Consider the following 16,044-nt stretch of genomic DNA (forward strand, 5'->3'; position numbering starts at 1 on the left):
ATGCTTTTCGTTGAATTTTCTAGTTTTCAGTGTGTGTGTGTAAAGCGCTTAAAACTTAAAAAAAAAAAAAAAGTAGAGATAAATTTTTGGAGACGTTAATAATTAAGCAGACCATCCATAGGGCCAATAATAGAGGCAAAGTGCATTTCGTTCGGCAACTCCATCACAATCCAAAGTAAAAGCCTATGGTTACTGTCTTAAGGTAGACAAGAAAGAAAAAGCATCCGGGTGAGTCTAGCCCGTGTTCAAGGGAAACTAGACTTGTGAGTTGTGACAGATCAACAATTACTCTCACTTGGATTCCATCGACATCAAATACACATGGGCGGTCTTCCATGCCATGTCTTCTCGAAATAACTCTAGAGAATGGCTACCTTATTTGTTTTTTCTCTGTTTTTTTTCTATTTTAAAGAAGAGGTACAGATACCATCTCTTTAATATATGTTTTCTCCTCCTGTTCATCCTCCAATCAGAGGTTTGCCGTTCCCAGTATGAGGTAGACGCATCCACAAATAAAAAGACGGGTGTTGATGTAAATGAGTGTGTGCTAGCTAATACCTAGGAGCGATATTTATGATTTTGGGTCCCTTTAGGTGTCGTCAATGCCCAACTCCAAAGATTTCTATGTAGCTGGAATGAACTTGTAGCAATCCAAACGCCAAAATATTTGGTTTTGTCAAAGTTTAGCAGTTGATTCTATTCTGATGGTAGAATGGCTTGAAAGGTAGACGAAATTGGCAAAATAAATTGTCCTCTTTGGAGTCAGCTCACGCAAAATCAAAAGTACTAAACTAGCAGAATTTAGAGCAAGGAAGTGGTCCACTTAGGAAACTGGATTTTTGGAGGAAACAACACACACAAAAAAATTTAATCATCTACTTAAAAGTTTAATATCTATAAGCTTATTTCTGTTGAGATTAATGAATTTGTAGACTCTACCCTCTACTCTATAGAATTCTGTCTTTTCTTTTTCGGTGAGATACCGGTGCATTGAAAAGATGCACCAAACTTTGGAAAGTGAATTTATTAGCTACCGTTATAGCTCCATTCATCTTGTTCATGGACACAATGTATGTTGTTCAAAACACTAATCTGCAATTAATAAGAGGCCCATGATTGAAGCGGGAAATGAAGACCCTGTGACAAACGCAACCATCTTCTGGTGATGAATACCATGGAGTCCAAAACGAAGACACAACAGCTATGGAGGCTTCTGAGTTTTGGGTTCTACTTCAGTAGGTTGTTAGAGGGTGTAAGCTCATATGGTCATGTTAATAAGAGGTCCATGAGTTTGATATCGAGGGGAGAATTTTATTTTGAACAAGCCCACTAAGTCATGAACCTAGGCATGCAGATTGCTGCGCTGGCTGAAAATAAAATTCTACACTCGACACATTCTGATATGAAAATGACACTGCAGTGTATATGCATGCATAAGCCCAGGAATTAGTGGGGTTTTCATGTTAACCACATTTCATAAGCAAAATACCTAAACGGAATATGGTTAAGACACCCTTTTCATTAGCATTAGCCCTGAGGATCATCATTATAATGCGTAGAGGGGCAATCAATCAAGAAGATTACCTAGCTAGCTCCAGAGGCCCGAAGACATCTACATTGCGGAACAATAGCTGAAAGTATTCCAGAGAAAATGTTGCTGTAGACCTTAGTTACTGCGGGAGTGAAAAATGACCTCTCACTGATCAATACTCAGTCGTGTAGGCTTGTATCACCTCACCATGCGAGTAGCATCTCGTATTTGTGATTGGTGGTGATTGTATGGACACTATCACGTTCAGAATTATTCAGCTCCTTACATACAAATTGCTACTGTAAAATCCCACTTTCAGCTCTTCACATTCCTTACATTGAGCCTTGTTCCATCAGCTTTCTAACTGTATCCCTGAGTAAAAGCGTTGTCCCTGTCACAGCACAAAAGCCCATCAAAAACCCTCTTCTGCCTTCAGCGTCCTAGAGGCTTTTCAGTTTTCACTGCATAACACTTAGAGGAAGAAAGCTCTCAAATATCCTAGTCTTCCCTTGATCTCCACTGGCAATCTTAGAAGAATTAACATTCAGGTCATTTCATCCATTACAAGACTTTACATTACCAGTAGTCCTTGCAGGAGCATTTCCCCTCGACAAAATGATGGAATCTGTTTGAATCTCTCAAGATGACAGGTCTTCTGGTGATGTTAGATACAAATTTCATAAATATATGGCAGTCTGCACAAGTGCGAATGTTCTTTATAATCCTTATAGGTGTTACTCCATGAGGCTTTTTGATTAAACCATATGCAAGAGCAAGTTTTTCACTGTGGTAATTGATGGATTCAAGTTTCTCATCCTCCCCAAAATCATGTAGAACCAAGTTTGTATTAGGACTAAAACCTGCTTCCTGCAGTTTCCTTATCAATCTGTTAAGTTGCACATGAATTATTTTTGCATCTGGATGAGTTCGATCATCTGCTACAAACTTATGGACTTCATTGTCAATCTCAATCCAACTGTAAGCAGAAAACTTTTTAACATGCTTGGACTTCATTAGAGATCTAATAGAAGCAACATCTTTCCATCTTCCACGAGCAGCATACATGTTAGACAACATGATGTAAGGCACAGCATTGAATGGATTCAATTCAATGAGGCACCTAGCCGCCATCTCCCCATGTTTAATGTCACCCTTCATTACACAAACTGATAAAACCGTAGTCCAAATTAAGGAATTTGGTTCCTGCGACATACTACTAATCAAGTCAACTGCTTTATCCATGTGCCCTGAACGTCCAAAGAGATTGACCATGCACGCATAATGATCCGGAGTAGGTTCTAACCCATGTTGATCACTCATTGAACAAAAATATTCCTTCCCTTCTTCAACCAAACCAGCATGGACACAAGCAGATAGAACACCCACAAACGTTACACTATCTGGTTTCAAATTTTCTTCCAACATATTCTCATAAAGGGACAAGGCCTCCAAATCCTGTCCATTTAATGCATAACCCCCAATCATGGAATTCCAAGAAACCACATTCCGAGTTTGCATCGTACTAAATATAGTCCAAGCATCCCTAGTGACTCCACATTTGCAATACATATCAACAAGAGCGCTAGCCACAAGCAAATCATCATTAACTCCCATAAGAAATGCTTTTCCATGAACAACCTGACCGTGATACAAAGAAGCTAATTTGGCACACGATCTAACCACACTCGAGATAGTATAACCATCTGGCCTGGCATTCTCTAACAACATCTCACTAAACAACAGCAACGCATCCTCTTCCTTTCCATTTTGCGCACAACCCACAATCATTATTGTCCAACAAACTTCATCCTTCTCTCTAATCTCACCAAACAAATTCCTTGCTTCATCAATATACCCACCTTGAATATATGCACCAAGAACACTTGAAACTGTAACCTGATCGGGCTTCAAATTTGACACCTGCATTTCATGAAACAAATCAATGCATTTCTCAGGCTGCCTGTTTTTCAAGTACCCAGAAATCATCAAATTCCATGTTACCACATTCCTAATCACCATTCTATCAAACAACCTCCTTGCCTGATCAATCTCCCCGCACCTCGCATACAAATCAGTTAAAGCATTACAAACAAACACATTGCCACCTAAATTACAAATAATAATCCTTCCATGAATCTGCTTTCCTCTCCTTAAATCCAACAATTGCGTACACGCATTTAAAACACTGACATGGGTATACTCTGTGGGCTTAAGCCCTTCCTTCTGCATCCTAAAAAAAACACCCAGTGCCGGGCCTCCACGCCCATTTCCTGCAAAACCTGAAATCACCGTATTATACGATACTGAGTCACGAGAAGGCATGTTATCAAAGATAACCCTTAAATCCTCGACTAACCCGGATTTCGCATACAAAGAAAGCATGGCATTCCACGAGAAATTATCTCTTTGGGTCATTTCATCAAACAGTTTCCGAGCATGAGAGATTTCTCCTGATTTTGCGTACAAGTTGAGAAGACGATTGTGAATGAAAGTGTCATTGGGTTTAAACAAATGAAGGTCCATGTGGGATTTCAATCTCTTGGCTTGATCAACATCACTGGCTCGAAAGCATTCGAGTGCAAGGCGAGTGTAGCATTCATGACTTGCTGGTCCGTTAGTGTACAGTGTGTCTATTGCTTGGCGAAGCTTGAGTTTGGAATTCATACTTTCCGGTGGGGCTTCGAATTTGAATTTCTGTTTCTTCTGTTACGTGGGTCATGTTCTACGTGCCTAGCTACTACATGGACGCTAGATGGGCAGCTCAAGTTCTAAAATTAGGGTGCAGTCCTACTTGATGTTATACTCACCTGTGTTCTTAAACCCAATTCGGTATGCTGGGTTGACCTAGAATCTCGCCAGTCAAAGCCCAAACAATAATCTTTGTTGCCATGATGTTGTTTAGGTATTGGCTCAAACAACAATACCCATGCTACTTGGCCCAAACCCAAATGATCATACCTGGTACCATAAAATATTCTCAACTCTTAGCACTTCACATTTTTTTTAGTCTCGAAAACTCAGGACACAGTGAATTTTTCTATGTTTTCAATGACAAATTCCTTACATATGCAAATTTAGGGTTGGCACCACAATTTTAATCAATGTTGATAGTGTACACAACGCAACACTTTTTATCCATGATTAGCAGTAATGCCCGCGCGTTGTTGCTGGCTTGTGGTATGTTTATACGTTGTCATGAACTTTTTTTAAAATATATATATATATATATATATATATATATATAATCATATGGTGAAAGACTGTTACAATCTACAATATTTTCAAGAAAAAAACTACAAAGATAATTTTAGAAAAAAAAACATAAAAAAAAAACATATAGGGAAACACTGTACCAATTTATAGTGTTTTGTGAGAAAATATACAGTTGTAATTCTCAAACAGCTCAATATTAAAACAATAAAAGTGACAAAGATAATTTTGAAAAAAATCATAATAAAAAACCATGTGGGGAATGACTGTAGCAATCCATAATGTTTTTTTTTTAAGTACAAAGTTAAATTCTCAACTAGCTTAATATTAAAAAAATAAAAGCAACAAAGATAATTTTGAAAAAAATCATATAAAAAAAAAATCATAAAACAAAACAAAAGAAAAAAGACCCATGTAGGAAAACACTATAGCAATTCACAATGTTTTGTGAGGAAAGCTACAGTTGTAATTCTCAACCAGCTCAATATTAAAAAAATAAAATCGACAAAGATAATTTTGGAAAAAAATCATAAAAAAAACATAAAAACCATGTGGGGAAACACTATAACAATTCACAATGTTTTAAAGAAAAACGCTACAAAGTTAAATTCTTAACCATCTCAATATTAAAAAAATAAATTCGACAAAGATAATTTTAGAAAAAAAAACATGTGAAAAAATATTGTAGCAAAACAAAAACCATATGGGAAAACACTATAGCAATCGACCATCTTTCAAAGAAAAAAACTATAAAGCTAAATTCTTAACCAGTTCAATAATAAAAAAAATGAAATCAACAAAGATAATTTTAAAAAACAAAAACAAAAAAAAAGAAGATAATTTTGGCAAAAAAACAAAAAAAAAAACGAAAGAAAAGGAAAATACATGTGGGGAATGGAAAAAAAATGAAAAAAAAAACATGTGGGGAATGGAAAAAAAAATGAAAAAACAAAAAAAAAAAGTAAGGAAAGCTACAATACTTTCCCCACGCATTTTAGAGTATAAGTTAATAGGCGCCTCTTTTTCTACCATTTGTTATTTCTAGCCAACATGTCACTAATGTTAATCAACCTTCCCACCGATGATAGTGCAAGGCATTACAACCAATAAGCATCAATATTTCCATCAATTAATTGTTGTGCAATTCCTCACGTATCAAGATGAGTTGATGTAACCTGAGTTTATAAATATTTTAGGTCACCAGATAAACAAAAAAAGGTCTTTAGACTTAAAATTCTCGCTACAACAATTCAATCTATATATTTTCTCTCAATATATTTACTGATTTAAGTATCAGAGAGTCTTTCGTCCCACGAGGGGCTTGTGTTTTCTATGTGAATTTTCACCATCAGTCAAGCCCAACAACGAAGCACATATATGTTTCAAACTCACTCCTAAGATCATGACCAATGAAAAGACCTAATTTTTATGTGATTTTTTTCCTGACTTCATCAATGGCACCGTTTGTGGTGACGTGGACAGAAGTTAATTCATTCTTATTTCACATATTTGCACCAAAAATGCTTTTTATGGTTGACAAAACACCAGGACAAGGGACAATAACTTATGTCCCTACTGTAGGAACTTCAACTCCCCCAAGTCTCCAAAAACTCTCCCATGAGGTGTAGATGCTCAATAATGTTATTGTGGCGATGCACATGCATCTTTGTGCTCTTTCTCCTGCACAACAAAAAGGTACCATTAAGGGTTCATTTGTTTTGTGTTAAATATTTTATAGGAAAATGTTTATATTTTCCTGTGTTTGTTTTTGAAAAATATCCTCCAAAAAATGTTTTCCTGTGTTTGTTTCCAATAAATATTTTACAAAAACAACTGGTGAATAAAAAATATTTTATAGTCAATCTTCAAACTTGATTCATTTATTAGAAAATATTTTCAACTCATGAACTAATGCTCTCACTCAAAAGGAGTTACACATATCGTTATCACACAAGATGCTCCAAACAATTCATTCTTCATCTATCTCCATTTTAGTCTCACTCATGCACCCAAAAAAATCTAGGTATGAGATAAGCTCAATAACTCTACGAGTTCACGATCAAGAACATAGCTCCCACTAAATGTAAGAATCACATAATATTGCACACTCAAGTCTTCAAAAGCTATGTCTCTACAAATGTTGGCCTAAACAAATATGAATGACTTACAAACTTATGAGAGCATATACAAAATATGATAAGCATCCTAGAGCTAATCATATAAGATAGTGATATTATGTGCAAAGTTCATCTAATAACACTTCGTGGATCTGTATAAGCATGATATCATATTCTGAAGCCTAAACATATTCTTAACTTTCATGATCTTAGCTTTAAACTCATATCTCACTTTAGCATAAGCATTCTAGCAATACAAAAAAGCACAATAAAGCTCTTTGTCGTCACATAACGAGAAGATAAAAGCATCAGGGCTTATCTTTAAAGGTTCAATGAAGAAATGCTCAATATGAAAACACTCATTTAGCCTATTTCCATAGAAACCTTGATTAATGAAGTTTATAAATATTCTTTATGGGAAAGTTGGTCCAACCAAAATAACATTTTTTGTTTGAACAATATAATGGATGATTATCTTTAGAAATATTTTTTAACATTTTATATATCTCAAATTCTTTGATTAAAAAAGATAAATTTCTCATGAACAATGTATCACGTGTGCAAAATTTTAATGTTAAGATTGGGTATAAATAATGAAAGTATGAAATTCAATTTTCAACCTTATACCTACAACAATTAAACAAGTTTTGTTTCCAATGTTTTTTATATGTTATTCAATTATTTTGTGATGTTGTTAGTTTTAATTTTTTTTAGGATATTCAATTTATTTATTTATTTGTTCAATTTCATCTATTTTCTGGACTTTTTAAGTTTCTGGAAATTAATTTTCACTTTCAAGTTTTTTTTTTGTTGTTTTTAAAGGTATTTTTATATATATAAAAATGACTAAAAGTCGTGTGGAAGAAAATAGAAGAATGCCATTATTATACAAGGATATTTTGATACATTATTTCTTTTATCTTTTCTCTAAACACATTGAAATCAGTTGCTAAAGTTAGTAAAAAGTTAAAGCGATTGTAGTAAAACCATTGCTAAGATGTTTGGGAGGATAGTAGCGATTGTTTTTTAAAGTGATTTTTACTCGGAAATATATTAAAATAATATATTTTTTATTTTTTTAAAATTATTTTTAGCATCAATATATCAAAACGGTAAAAAAAAAAAAAAAACATTAAAAACAAATAATTCAAATTTTAGCCCACCCCGTGTAAAATACATACCAAACAGGGCTTTAAACTTTCATGTACATGGTCAAAACCGCTAACTTAAAGTGGGACTTTCTAGCAAGTTCATTCTCCATTGAGACACACTTCTCTCTATATCATCATCTGTGTATGGCAATGAATAATCATCGATAATAGCAAGTAGCTACTGCTAATTTTTATTTTTATTTTTATTTTATTATTATTATTATAGTATTGAGTGTGACATTACTGATATTTTATCTGTAAAGTCAAATTTGTCATGGCTAGATTTGGAACTTGAGAGTTTTACTCACTCTCCGGGCTGTCCACACACACTTTGCTGATAATCTTGTGTTTGACATTTTCTTATTCCTCACTCGCTCTTCTGTCGATGATTATCTGCTTATGGTATAAAAAGAGACAAAGTCTTCTGCTAATTATTTGGCGGATAACATTTGGAATTGGAGCCAAATGTCAACGCCCGTGGTCGTCAACAACCTAACAATTTTGAATTATATTATAATATATAAACAACTAATTGGCATCAATCAAACAAGGCGGAGCAAGACTCATTCCGTTGTTAATGATGTTTTTGTTCACGACAATACAAGCCAATGAATTAAATTTAGGGAACTACATAGTCTTTTCAAGAGATTGAATTGGCATCACCGATTATTAAAAACACCAGAAGCCATCAGTAAAACATAATTATAAGACTTATTGCACTGTAAATTGTTTTACCCTCCAAAATACAAGCTAATAAAGCATAAATTAGATGGTAGAATAGTCTTTTCATGATGTTTAATTAGCATTACCAAATTGAATGAGATAAATATATTTCTTCACTTTTTGGTTATACGGTGAAATTATTAATTTATTTTTAAAATAAATAATAAAATTAAATAGAGGCAAATGGCTTTTTTTTTTTTCATAGTATAAGTACTTGACTACCCTTGAAAAATTATTTTCTTAAAACTTGTGTCCAGTTGTGTTTTAGTGATTTCATTATGGCTTTTTTATAATTATCAAATAGACTTAGAGGCAATTGGGTATTTTAACATATATAAAATATATTTTAAAGAAAAAAATGATTGGTATGTGCAACGCATACATCAACGAGTGGGAAGAGCTGGTACCTTTCAAACGGCACTTGCAAGCTCCTCTAGCAATCAAACACTATCTTCTACGGCACGGTTAGGATTGATACATCAAGATCTTACCTCTGGCAGGGCACGTGTTGGCGGCAGACCGATGGTGTCGCTTTGGTGGATTTTTTTCTTCTCCTCTTCTTTTTCTCTCACTTCTCTGTGATAAAAGACAAAAGTTTTCTTTTATTTATTTTTTATATCAAATTTAGTTATTATTTTTTTAATTACTATTTATTTTTATTTTTATCTTTTTTCTAATTGATTGTTTTTCAATGTCATCCCTTTCTTTTTTATCCTTTTTTTATTGAATTTTATTTTCAATTTCATCTCTCAATATTTAATTTCGATTTATTCTTACGCCAAATTTGGTCTTTTTTTTTATTGCTATTTGTTTTGTTTTAATTCTTTTTTTTATTACCTTTTTTTCCTAATATCATCTCTTATTATTTTATGATTGAGAATTTTACTTTGTTATTTTTTAGAGTTTATCTTCTATAAAATTTATCTCGAGTTCATATTTTCCAAAGATATCCTTAAAACTAAGGATGAAAGTTGGGGTCAGTTTTGCATATGCTTTCTTGGATCCAGTTGTAACTATTTAGGTTTATTTCTATAGAAATAAAGTCTTGGAAGAAGTCATAGTTTTTTGAGGCTATATAACTCTACGTCAAGGGTTTGGACCAGTATGGACTTAGCTTCCACCTTGTTCCCTTTTCTATTAGGATTGTGATGACTAGGGCGTCTACACTTTGTCTCTTTGTTCTTGTGGCCAACAAATCAAGTTCGACCACAGGGTTATATGTTCGGGTGTACAAGAATTCGTCAAGGACTTGTTGAGTTAGGGTTGTTGACATGTTCGGTTGCCAAAGCACCTTAAAACCCAAGCCAAGAATAGCAGATTAGAGCTGAGTAAAAAAAAAAAAAAAACCAATTAAATTAAGAAAACTAGAAAAAAATAATTAAAAAACAAAACCATAAAAAATTAAGTAAACCAATTAAAATATAAAATAATTAAACCGAACTTAATGAAAATTAATCAGTTAAAAACAATTTTGATTTGATTTTAATTTTATTTTTTATATTTTATAAAATTTAATTTAATTATTTTTATACATGAAAACTAAAAATATGTTTGGGAACGCCGTGCAAACCGTATTCTCAAAAAAATTTAAATTTTTTTTGCTAAAATTTAATATGGTTTGTACGTTTTAAATCATTTTGATGTGCTGATATCAAAAATATTTTTTAAAAAATAAAAAAAAAATCATTGGCATGCATTTCAATACAAAAAGTTATTTTAAAAACAACCGCTACCACACTACCGAGTAACCTCTAAATCTAATAAAAAAAATAATTACCCCTCAGCGTATCTTAAAGGTGTTGGGATTAAACATCCTAGAAGATTAAACATCCTAGAAATCAAACCCTTGAACTATAAACATCCTTAAAAAACTAATCTTTACACTCTTAAGATTTATTTTTGTAATAATTAAATCCAAGTTTGATAACCTCGTACCAAACGCCACAAAACATGGATCACGATCTACTCTGACTAGAAGAAGCCTGTAAATACAGTTCAGTCAATCTAACTCAATCCATGAGCAACAAGTGTTAAAAAGAAGTACCATTTTCTGTCCCTTCCTAAGCACAGTCGCGTGTCACTGCCAAAAACTAAAAAGTGAGATTCTCCGGCTCTGCCCCCCTCCTCCCTCTTGGTGATATTTACAACATCATTACTTCCTTTAAAGGCAAGCAAAGCAAGGGAGAATCAGAAGAAGAGGGCACTTGTCGAAAGTTGAGAGGTCAGTTAGCCCCACCACCACCTTTAGATTCTTCTTTTACCTTTTTCTTTTTTTTTTCCTCAACTTCATCAACACTCTAAACCATTTTTATTACTGTTACTGTTATTATTATTAAAGAGAAGCAAACAAGCAGAGTTTTGTGCTGCCACGAAAACAAGAGTCATGCCTCTTTCTTACCCTATTCAAGACTTTGATTCTCCTTTTGGGCATTTTGATTCTGAATTGTCGGATTCGGACCTCCGACATACTGCTTACGAGATCCTCATCGGAGCATGCCGGACATCTGGAACTAGGCCTTTGACTTATATTCCTCAGTCCGACAGGACTATTTCTCAATATAAGGTTTCGGCTGCTGCTGCTGCTGCTCCATCCCCGCCCCCGTCTTTGCAGAGGTCGCTCACGTCTTCAGCGGCGAGTAAGGTGAAAAAGTCGTTGGGGATGAGGTCTGGTTCTAAAAGGAGACTTGGTGGTGGTGAATCGGTGGGGAATCAAGGGAGAGCGACGGTTGGGGAATTGATTAGGGTTCAAATGAGGGTCACGGAGCAGACTGATTCAAGAACTAGGCGAGCTATTTTGAGGATTGCTGCTGGTCAGGTATGTTTGGTTACTCGGAAAATTGAGAGGAATGGGAATTTGATTTCTTTCTTTTTTCTTTTTTCTAAAAATAAAGATAGATAACTTGTTATGAATTTTTAATAGAGTAATTAGTGAGAGTTTGACCTTGGTTGGTGATTCTAAATGAAATTCAACATTTTTTTATAAAAAAAATTGAAATTGTTTGATTTAAGCTTTGTTTGATGGAATCTTTTATCTTCTCTTGGGAGAATCTAAAACAATTGTTTTTTTTATGTACCATGTTATAAGCTGACAAATGGAGTCTTTTGTGATTAATTATGGTTTTTTTTTTTTGTGGTGATTTCATCTGCAGGAGGGAGATGATTAGTAAATTAAATACTTTTATGAATTTCTGGATGCATTTTAGCTCTGTCTGCTTGCTTAAATAACAGAAAAAATGGAAAATCAATAAGTAGTTTCATTTTTGTTCTTTATTGCCAAAGGTTGCAGAAATCATCAGTTAAGAGTAGACAGTTTAATTGAAAATAAAAGAAAGGTTCCACTTGGATAATGCCATAATTTAATTCGTGTGAATGCTGGTGAAATTTCTGGTTTTTAAGCTGTGGTTTTCTGCTCGGTTAGATTTTCTAGTTCAGTGTGAAGCAATTATTAAACCTTCTGTTTCTTGTGCACTGTATCAGCTTGGAAGGCGTGTAGAGTCGATGGTTCTGCCACTTGAACTATTGCAGCAGCTCAAGCCTGCAGATTTTCCTAATCAGAAAGAATACGAAGCATGGAAGAGGAGAAATTTGAAGCTTCTAGAAGCGGGGCTGCTTTTGCATCCTCACCTGCCACTGAACAAGGCAGACGCTGCTCCACAGCGCCTCCACCAGATTATTCGTGGGGCATTAGATAAACCAATTGATTCCAGAAAGAACAGTGAATCGATGCAAGTTCTCCGCAGTGCTGTTATGTCTCTTGCATGTAGATCATTTGATGGGTCTGTTTCTGAAACTTGTCACTGGGCAGATGGGTTTCCGTTGAATCTCAGACTCTACCAATTGCTCTTAGATGCTTGCTTTGATGTTAATGATGAATCAATTGTTATTGAAGAGCTTGATGAGGTTTTAGAACTCATAAAGAAGACTTGGGGAATCCTTGGAATGAACCAAATGTTGCACAATCTCTGTTTCCTGTGGGTTTTATTTTACCATTATGTTGCGACTGGCCAAGTTGAGGATGACCTGTTGTTTGCTGCCAATAATCTGTTGATGGAAGTCGAAAAGGATGCAAAGGCAAGCAAGGATCCAGAGTATTCCAAGATTTTGAGTTCGACATTGAGTTCAATATTGGGATGGGCAGAGAAAAGGCTTCTTGCTTACCATGATAGTTTCCATAGTGACAATACTGAATCAATGCAAAGCATTGTTTCTTTGGCAGTTATAGCAGCAAAAATACTGGAAGAAGATATCTCTCATGAGAATCGTAGGAAAAGGAAAGAAGTCAATGTTGCTCATGATAGGATTGACACTTTCATCAGATCATCATTGCGCTCTGCTTTTGCTCAGGCAAGTTCATTCAAGCATGATTTCCCTATCTGTGATGATAGAATCTGCTAAATGAATATTCAATCTGACAATGGACTTAATAAGATGGAAGAACTTCCCACAAGCTTTACCAGTAAATATTTATCTCAAGTGTTTTTGGTATCCACTTTAGGACTTTACCTTTCTGATAAAAGAAGTTAAATCATCATGAATATTTCATGTATACTCAAAAGAAGCTTCTTATTTAAAACAACTTCTGCAAGACATGCATCTATCACAGGTTTTTTTTTTCATATAATTCATGATGCCTTCCTTGCTCATTCTCGATTTAACGGATATTTTCTATTTCATTTATACTTTTTCAGTTAATATATGTCTCAAATTTGGTGACTTACAGTCTGTATCTTCTTAGAACAGAAAATGGAGAAAGTTAAGGCTAGCAAACAGTTATCTAGTCAAAGGAAAAATCTCCCTCGCCTGTCTATTCTTGCACAAGAAATCAGTGAACTGGCTTTTAATGAGAAGGCAATTTTTAGTCCCATACTGAAGAGATGGCACCCCCTTGCAGCAGGCGTAGCTGTAGCCACGCTTCATTCTTGCTATTGGAATGAGCTGAGGAAATTCATTTCGAGTATCAGTGAATTGACACCTGATGCTATTGAGGTGCTGAGGGCTGCTGACAAATTGGAGAAAGATATTGTGCAGATCGCAGTTGAAGATGCAGTAGACAGTGATGATGGTGGGAAGTCAATAATCCAAGAGATGCCTCCTTATGAGGCTGAAGCTGTAATTGCCAACCTTGTGAAGTCATGGATAAAGACGAGAGCTGACAGACTGAATGAGTGGGTTGATAGAAATCTACAACAAGAGGTATGTAATACATGGAAACTAGCAGAGAAATTAATTTATGTTTTCTGATTAGCGGTAGTTATCCCTTTTGCATTATCCACGAAACGACCTGCCACCTTTCTGATGCAGGTATGGAATCCACGGGCAAATAAAGAGCAGTTTGCTCCTTCTGCTGTTGAAGTTCTACGCAGTGTAGATGAAACTTTGGAGGCATTCTTCTTGTTGCCAATACCTATGCATGCAGTCTTGCTTCCTGATTTGGTCACTGGCCTTGACAGATGTTTGCAGAATTACATATTGAAGGCAAAATCTGGCTGTGGTATGTGCAATGCATAACCTGCAAACATGCATTGATTTTTATATGCAAACCCCAAAATAACTGAAAGTTTCTTTTCTATAATGTTCAGGGACACGAGATACTTTCATTCCTACTATGCCTGCGTTAACTAGATGTACAACAGGATCCAAATTTCGTGTATTTAAGAAGGAGAAGTCACAAATAACCCAGAGGAGGAAATGTCAGGTTGGGACTGTGAATGGCGATAGCTCCCATGGGATACCACAGCTATGTGTACGTATGAATACTTTGCAGTATATTCGCACACAGTTGGAGGTTTTGGAGAAGAGGACTGTTATCCAGCTTAGGAATTCTAACGCTACCAATGCAAATCATTTTGCTGATGGAACAGGGAAAAAGTTTGAGTTGTCAAGATCTGCTTTTGTTGAATGTATCCAGCTTCTCTGTGAGGCAACAGCATACAAGGTTGTCTTTCATGAGCTGAGTCATGTTCTGTGGGATGGCCTTTATGTTGGAGAAGTTTCATCTTCTAGGATTGAGCCTTTCCTTCAGGAGCTTGAGCAATATTTGGAAATTATTTCATCTACAGTACATGACAGAGTGAGAACACGTGTCATCACAGATGTTATGAAAGCTTCTTTTGATGGATTCCTGATGGTGTTGCTTGCTGGAGGCCCTGCTCGCGCTTTCACTCTTCAAGATTCTGAGATAATCGAGGAAGATTTCAAATTTCTCACAGATATGTTCTGGTCCAACGGAGATGGTTTGCCAACAGATTTAATTGATAAGTATTCAACCACAGTTAAAGATGTACTCTCCTTGTTTCGTATAGATTCTGTGAGCCTTGTTGAGCAATTCAGAAGTCTGTCATTCGAGAGTCATGGCTCTTCTGCTAAATCCAGATTGCCAATGCCTCCAACTTCAGGTCAATGGAATTCTACTGAACCAAACACAGTCTTGCGAGTTTTGTGTTATCGGAGTGATGAGACAGCTGCGAAGTTCCTAAAGAAGGCTTACAACCTGCCTAAGAAACTATAACAGCCTTAGAATAGTGGGATGACAAGATGGTGCAATTCTTCGGCAAAAAATCTGCTGTGCGATGATTATTGTAGCTTCATCGGTATTTATGTCAACCAGACACCAAAAGCTCCGACAACATGGTTTTGACAGGAGCTTTTGCAGGAGGGGCTGTGACCACTGCATTAGAGAATAAAATCCTTGTATTTATCGGTTTGATTCTTTCAGTTTGTACACTTCACCAGTCAGCTACAGAGAACTTCACAGGACTACGGACCTACGCCTTTGCATGGAGAACTAACAACCTAGCAATTTATAAACCTCAAGCAAAGGGTGCAGGCATAGAATAACCAGCAAATTATTTTTTACTTCACGATGACAGCTATTGTATAATCAGAAACATTAATTCCGCCTTCGTTTTCTTTTTTCCTCTCTTTATTCCCCCATTTATCTTAAAACACAGGAAGTGCAAAAACATTTTGGGCTCTCCAAGGTATCTTTGTTTGTTGGTTAAGGAAGTGGGAAATGATTATAGGCAAGAGCATATCGAAGGCTTGAGAGTTTATTGTGAGAATTTGAGAGAAGCTGTTGAGCTTGTAAATTGAGAATTTCTATCATGTAGTTTGAAGTTTCAGAAAATTGAGTTAATCCCTTAGCATGGAGCCTAAGCTTTCAAACTAAGGAATACGATTGCTAAGTTTGCGTTTCTTGGTGGATTATATGCAGGATGCTTTTCTGATTTGCTACTGTAAATGAAGTTTCTCTTCGGAGATGCAGGCAGCTGGTAAACAGTGGTTTTCATTTCCAGATGGCATCTGTAATGAC

General features: G+C 35.4%; 2 protein-coding genes across 3 annotated transcripts; one reads left to right on the forward strand and one right to left on the reverse strand.

Moving 5' to 3' along the window:
• Nucleotides 1-1,309: 1,309 nt before the first annotated feature.
• Nucleotides 1,310-4,310, reverse strand: LOC7476042 (pentatricopeptide repeat-containing protein At2g27610). Of its 2 annotated transcripts, XM_052448872.1 has the most exons (2): nucleotides 3,888-4,053; nucleotides 1,310-3,810 (listed from the first exon to the last, which is right to left on the reverse strand). In XM_052448872.1, exons 1-2 carry the CDS (start codon nucleotides 3,916-3,918, stop codon nucleotides 2,108-2,110), a joined length of 1,734 nt encoding a protein of 577 aa, XP_052304832.1. In that variant the 5' UTR covers nucleotides 3,919-4,053; the 3' UTR covers nucleotides 1,310-2,107. The 2 variants fall into 2 exon arrangements, with proteins under 2 accessions (XP_052304832.1, XP_002325018.4); XM_002324982.4 differs by having other exon boundaries at nucleotides 1,310-4,310.
• A 6,396-nt stretch (nucleotides 4,311-10,706) lies between these two features.
• Nucleotides 10,707-15,634, forward strand: LOC7488936 (protein unc-13 homolog). Its single transcript, XM_052449038.1, has 6 exons — nucleotides 10,707-10,953; nucleotides 11,071-11,547; nucleotides 12,210-13,076; nucleotides 13,473-13,925; nucleotides 14,034-14,223; nucleotides 14,312-15,634. Exons 2-6 carry the CDS (start codon nucleotides 11,116-11,118, stop codon nucleotides 15,238-15,240), a joined length of 2,871 nt encoding a protein of 956 aa, XP_052304998.1. The 5' UTR covers nucleotides 10,707-10,953; nucleotides 11,071-11,115; the 3' UTR covers nucleotides 15,241-15,634.
• The last annotated feature ends 410 nt before the right edge of the window (nucleotides 15,635-16,044 follow it).

The sequence above is a fragment of the Populus trichocarpa genome, chromosome 18 (genome assembly GCF_000002775.5).
Source record: "Populus trichocarpa isolate Nisqually-1 chromosome 18, P.trichocarpa_v4.1, whole genome shotgun sequence".
Lineage (NCBI taxonomy): Eukaryota > Viridiplantae > Streptophyta > Magnoliopsida > Malpighiales > Salicaceae > Populus > Populus trichocarpa.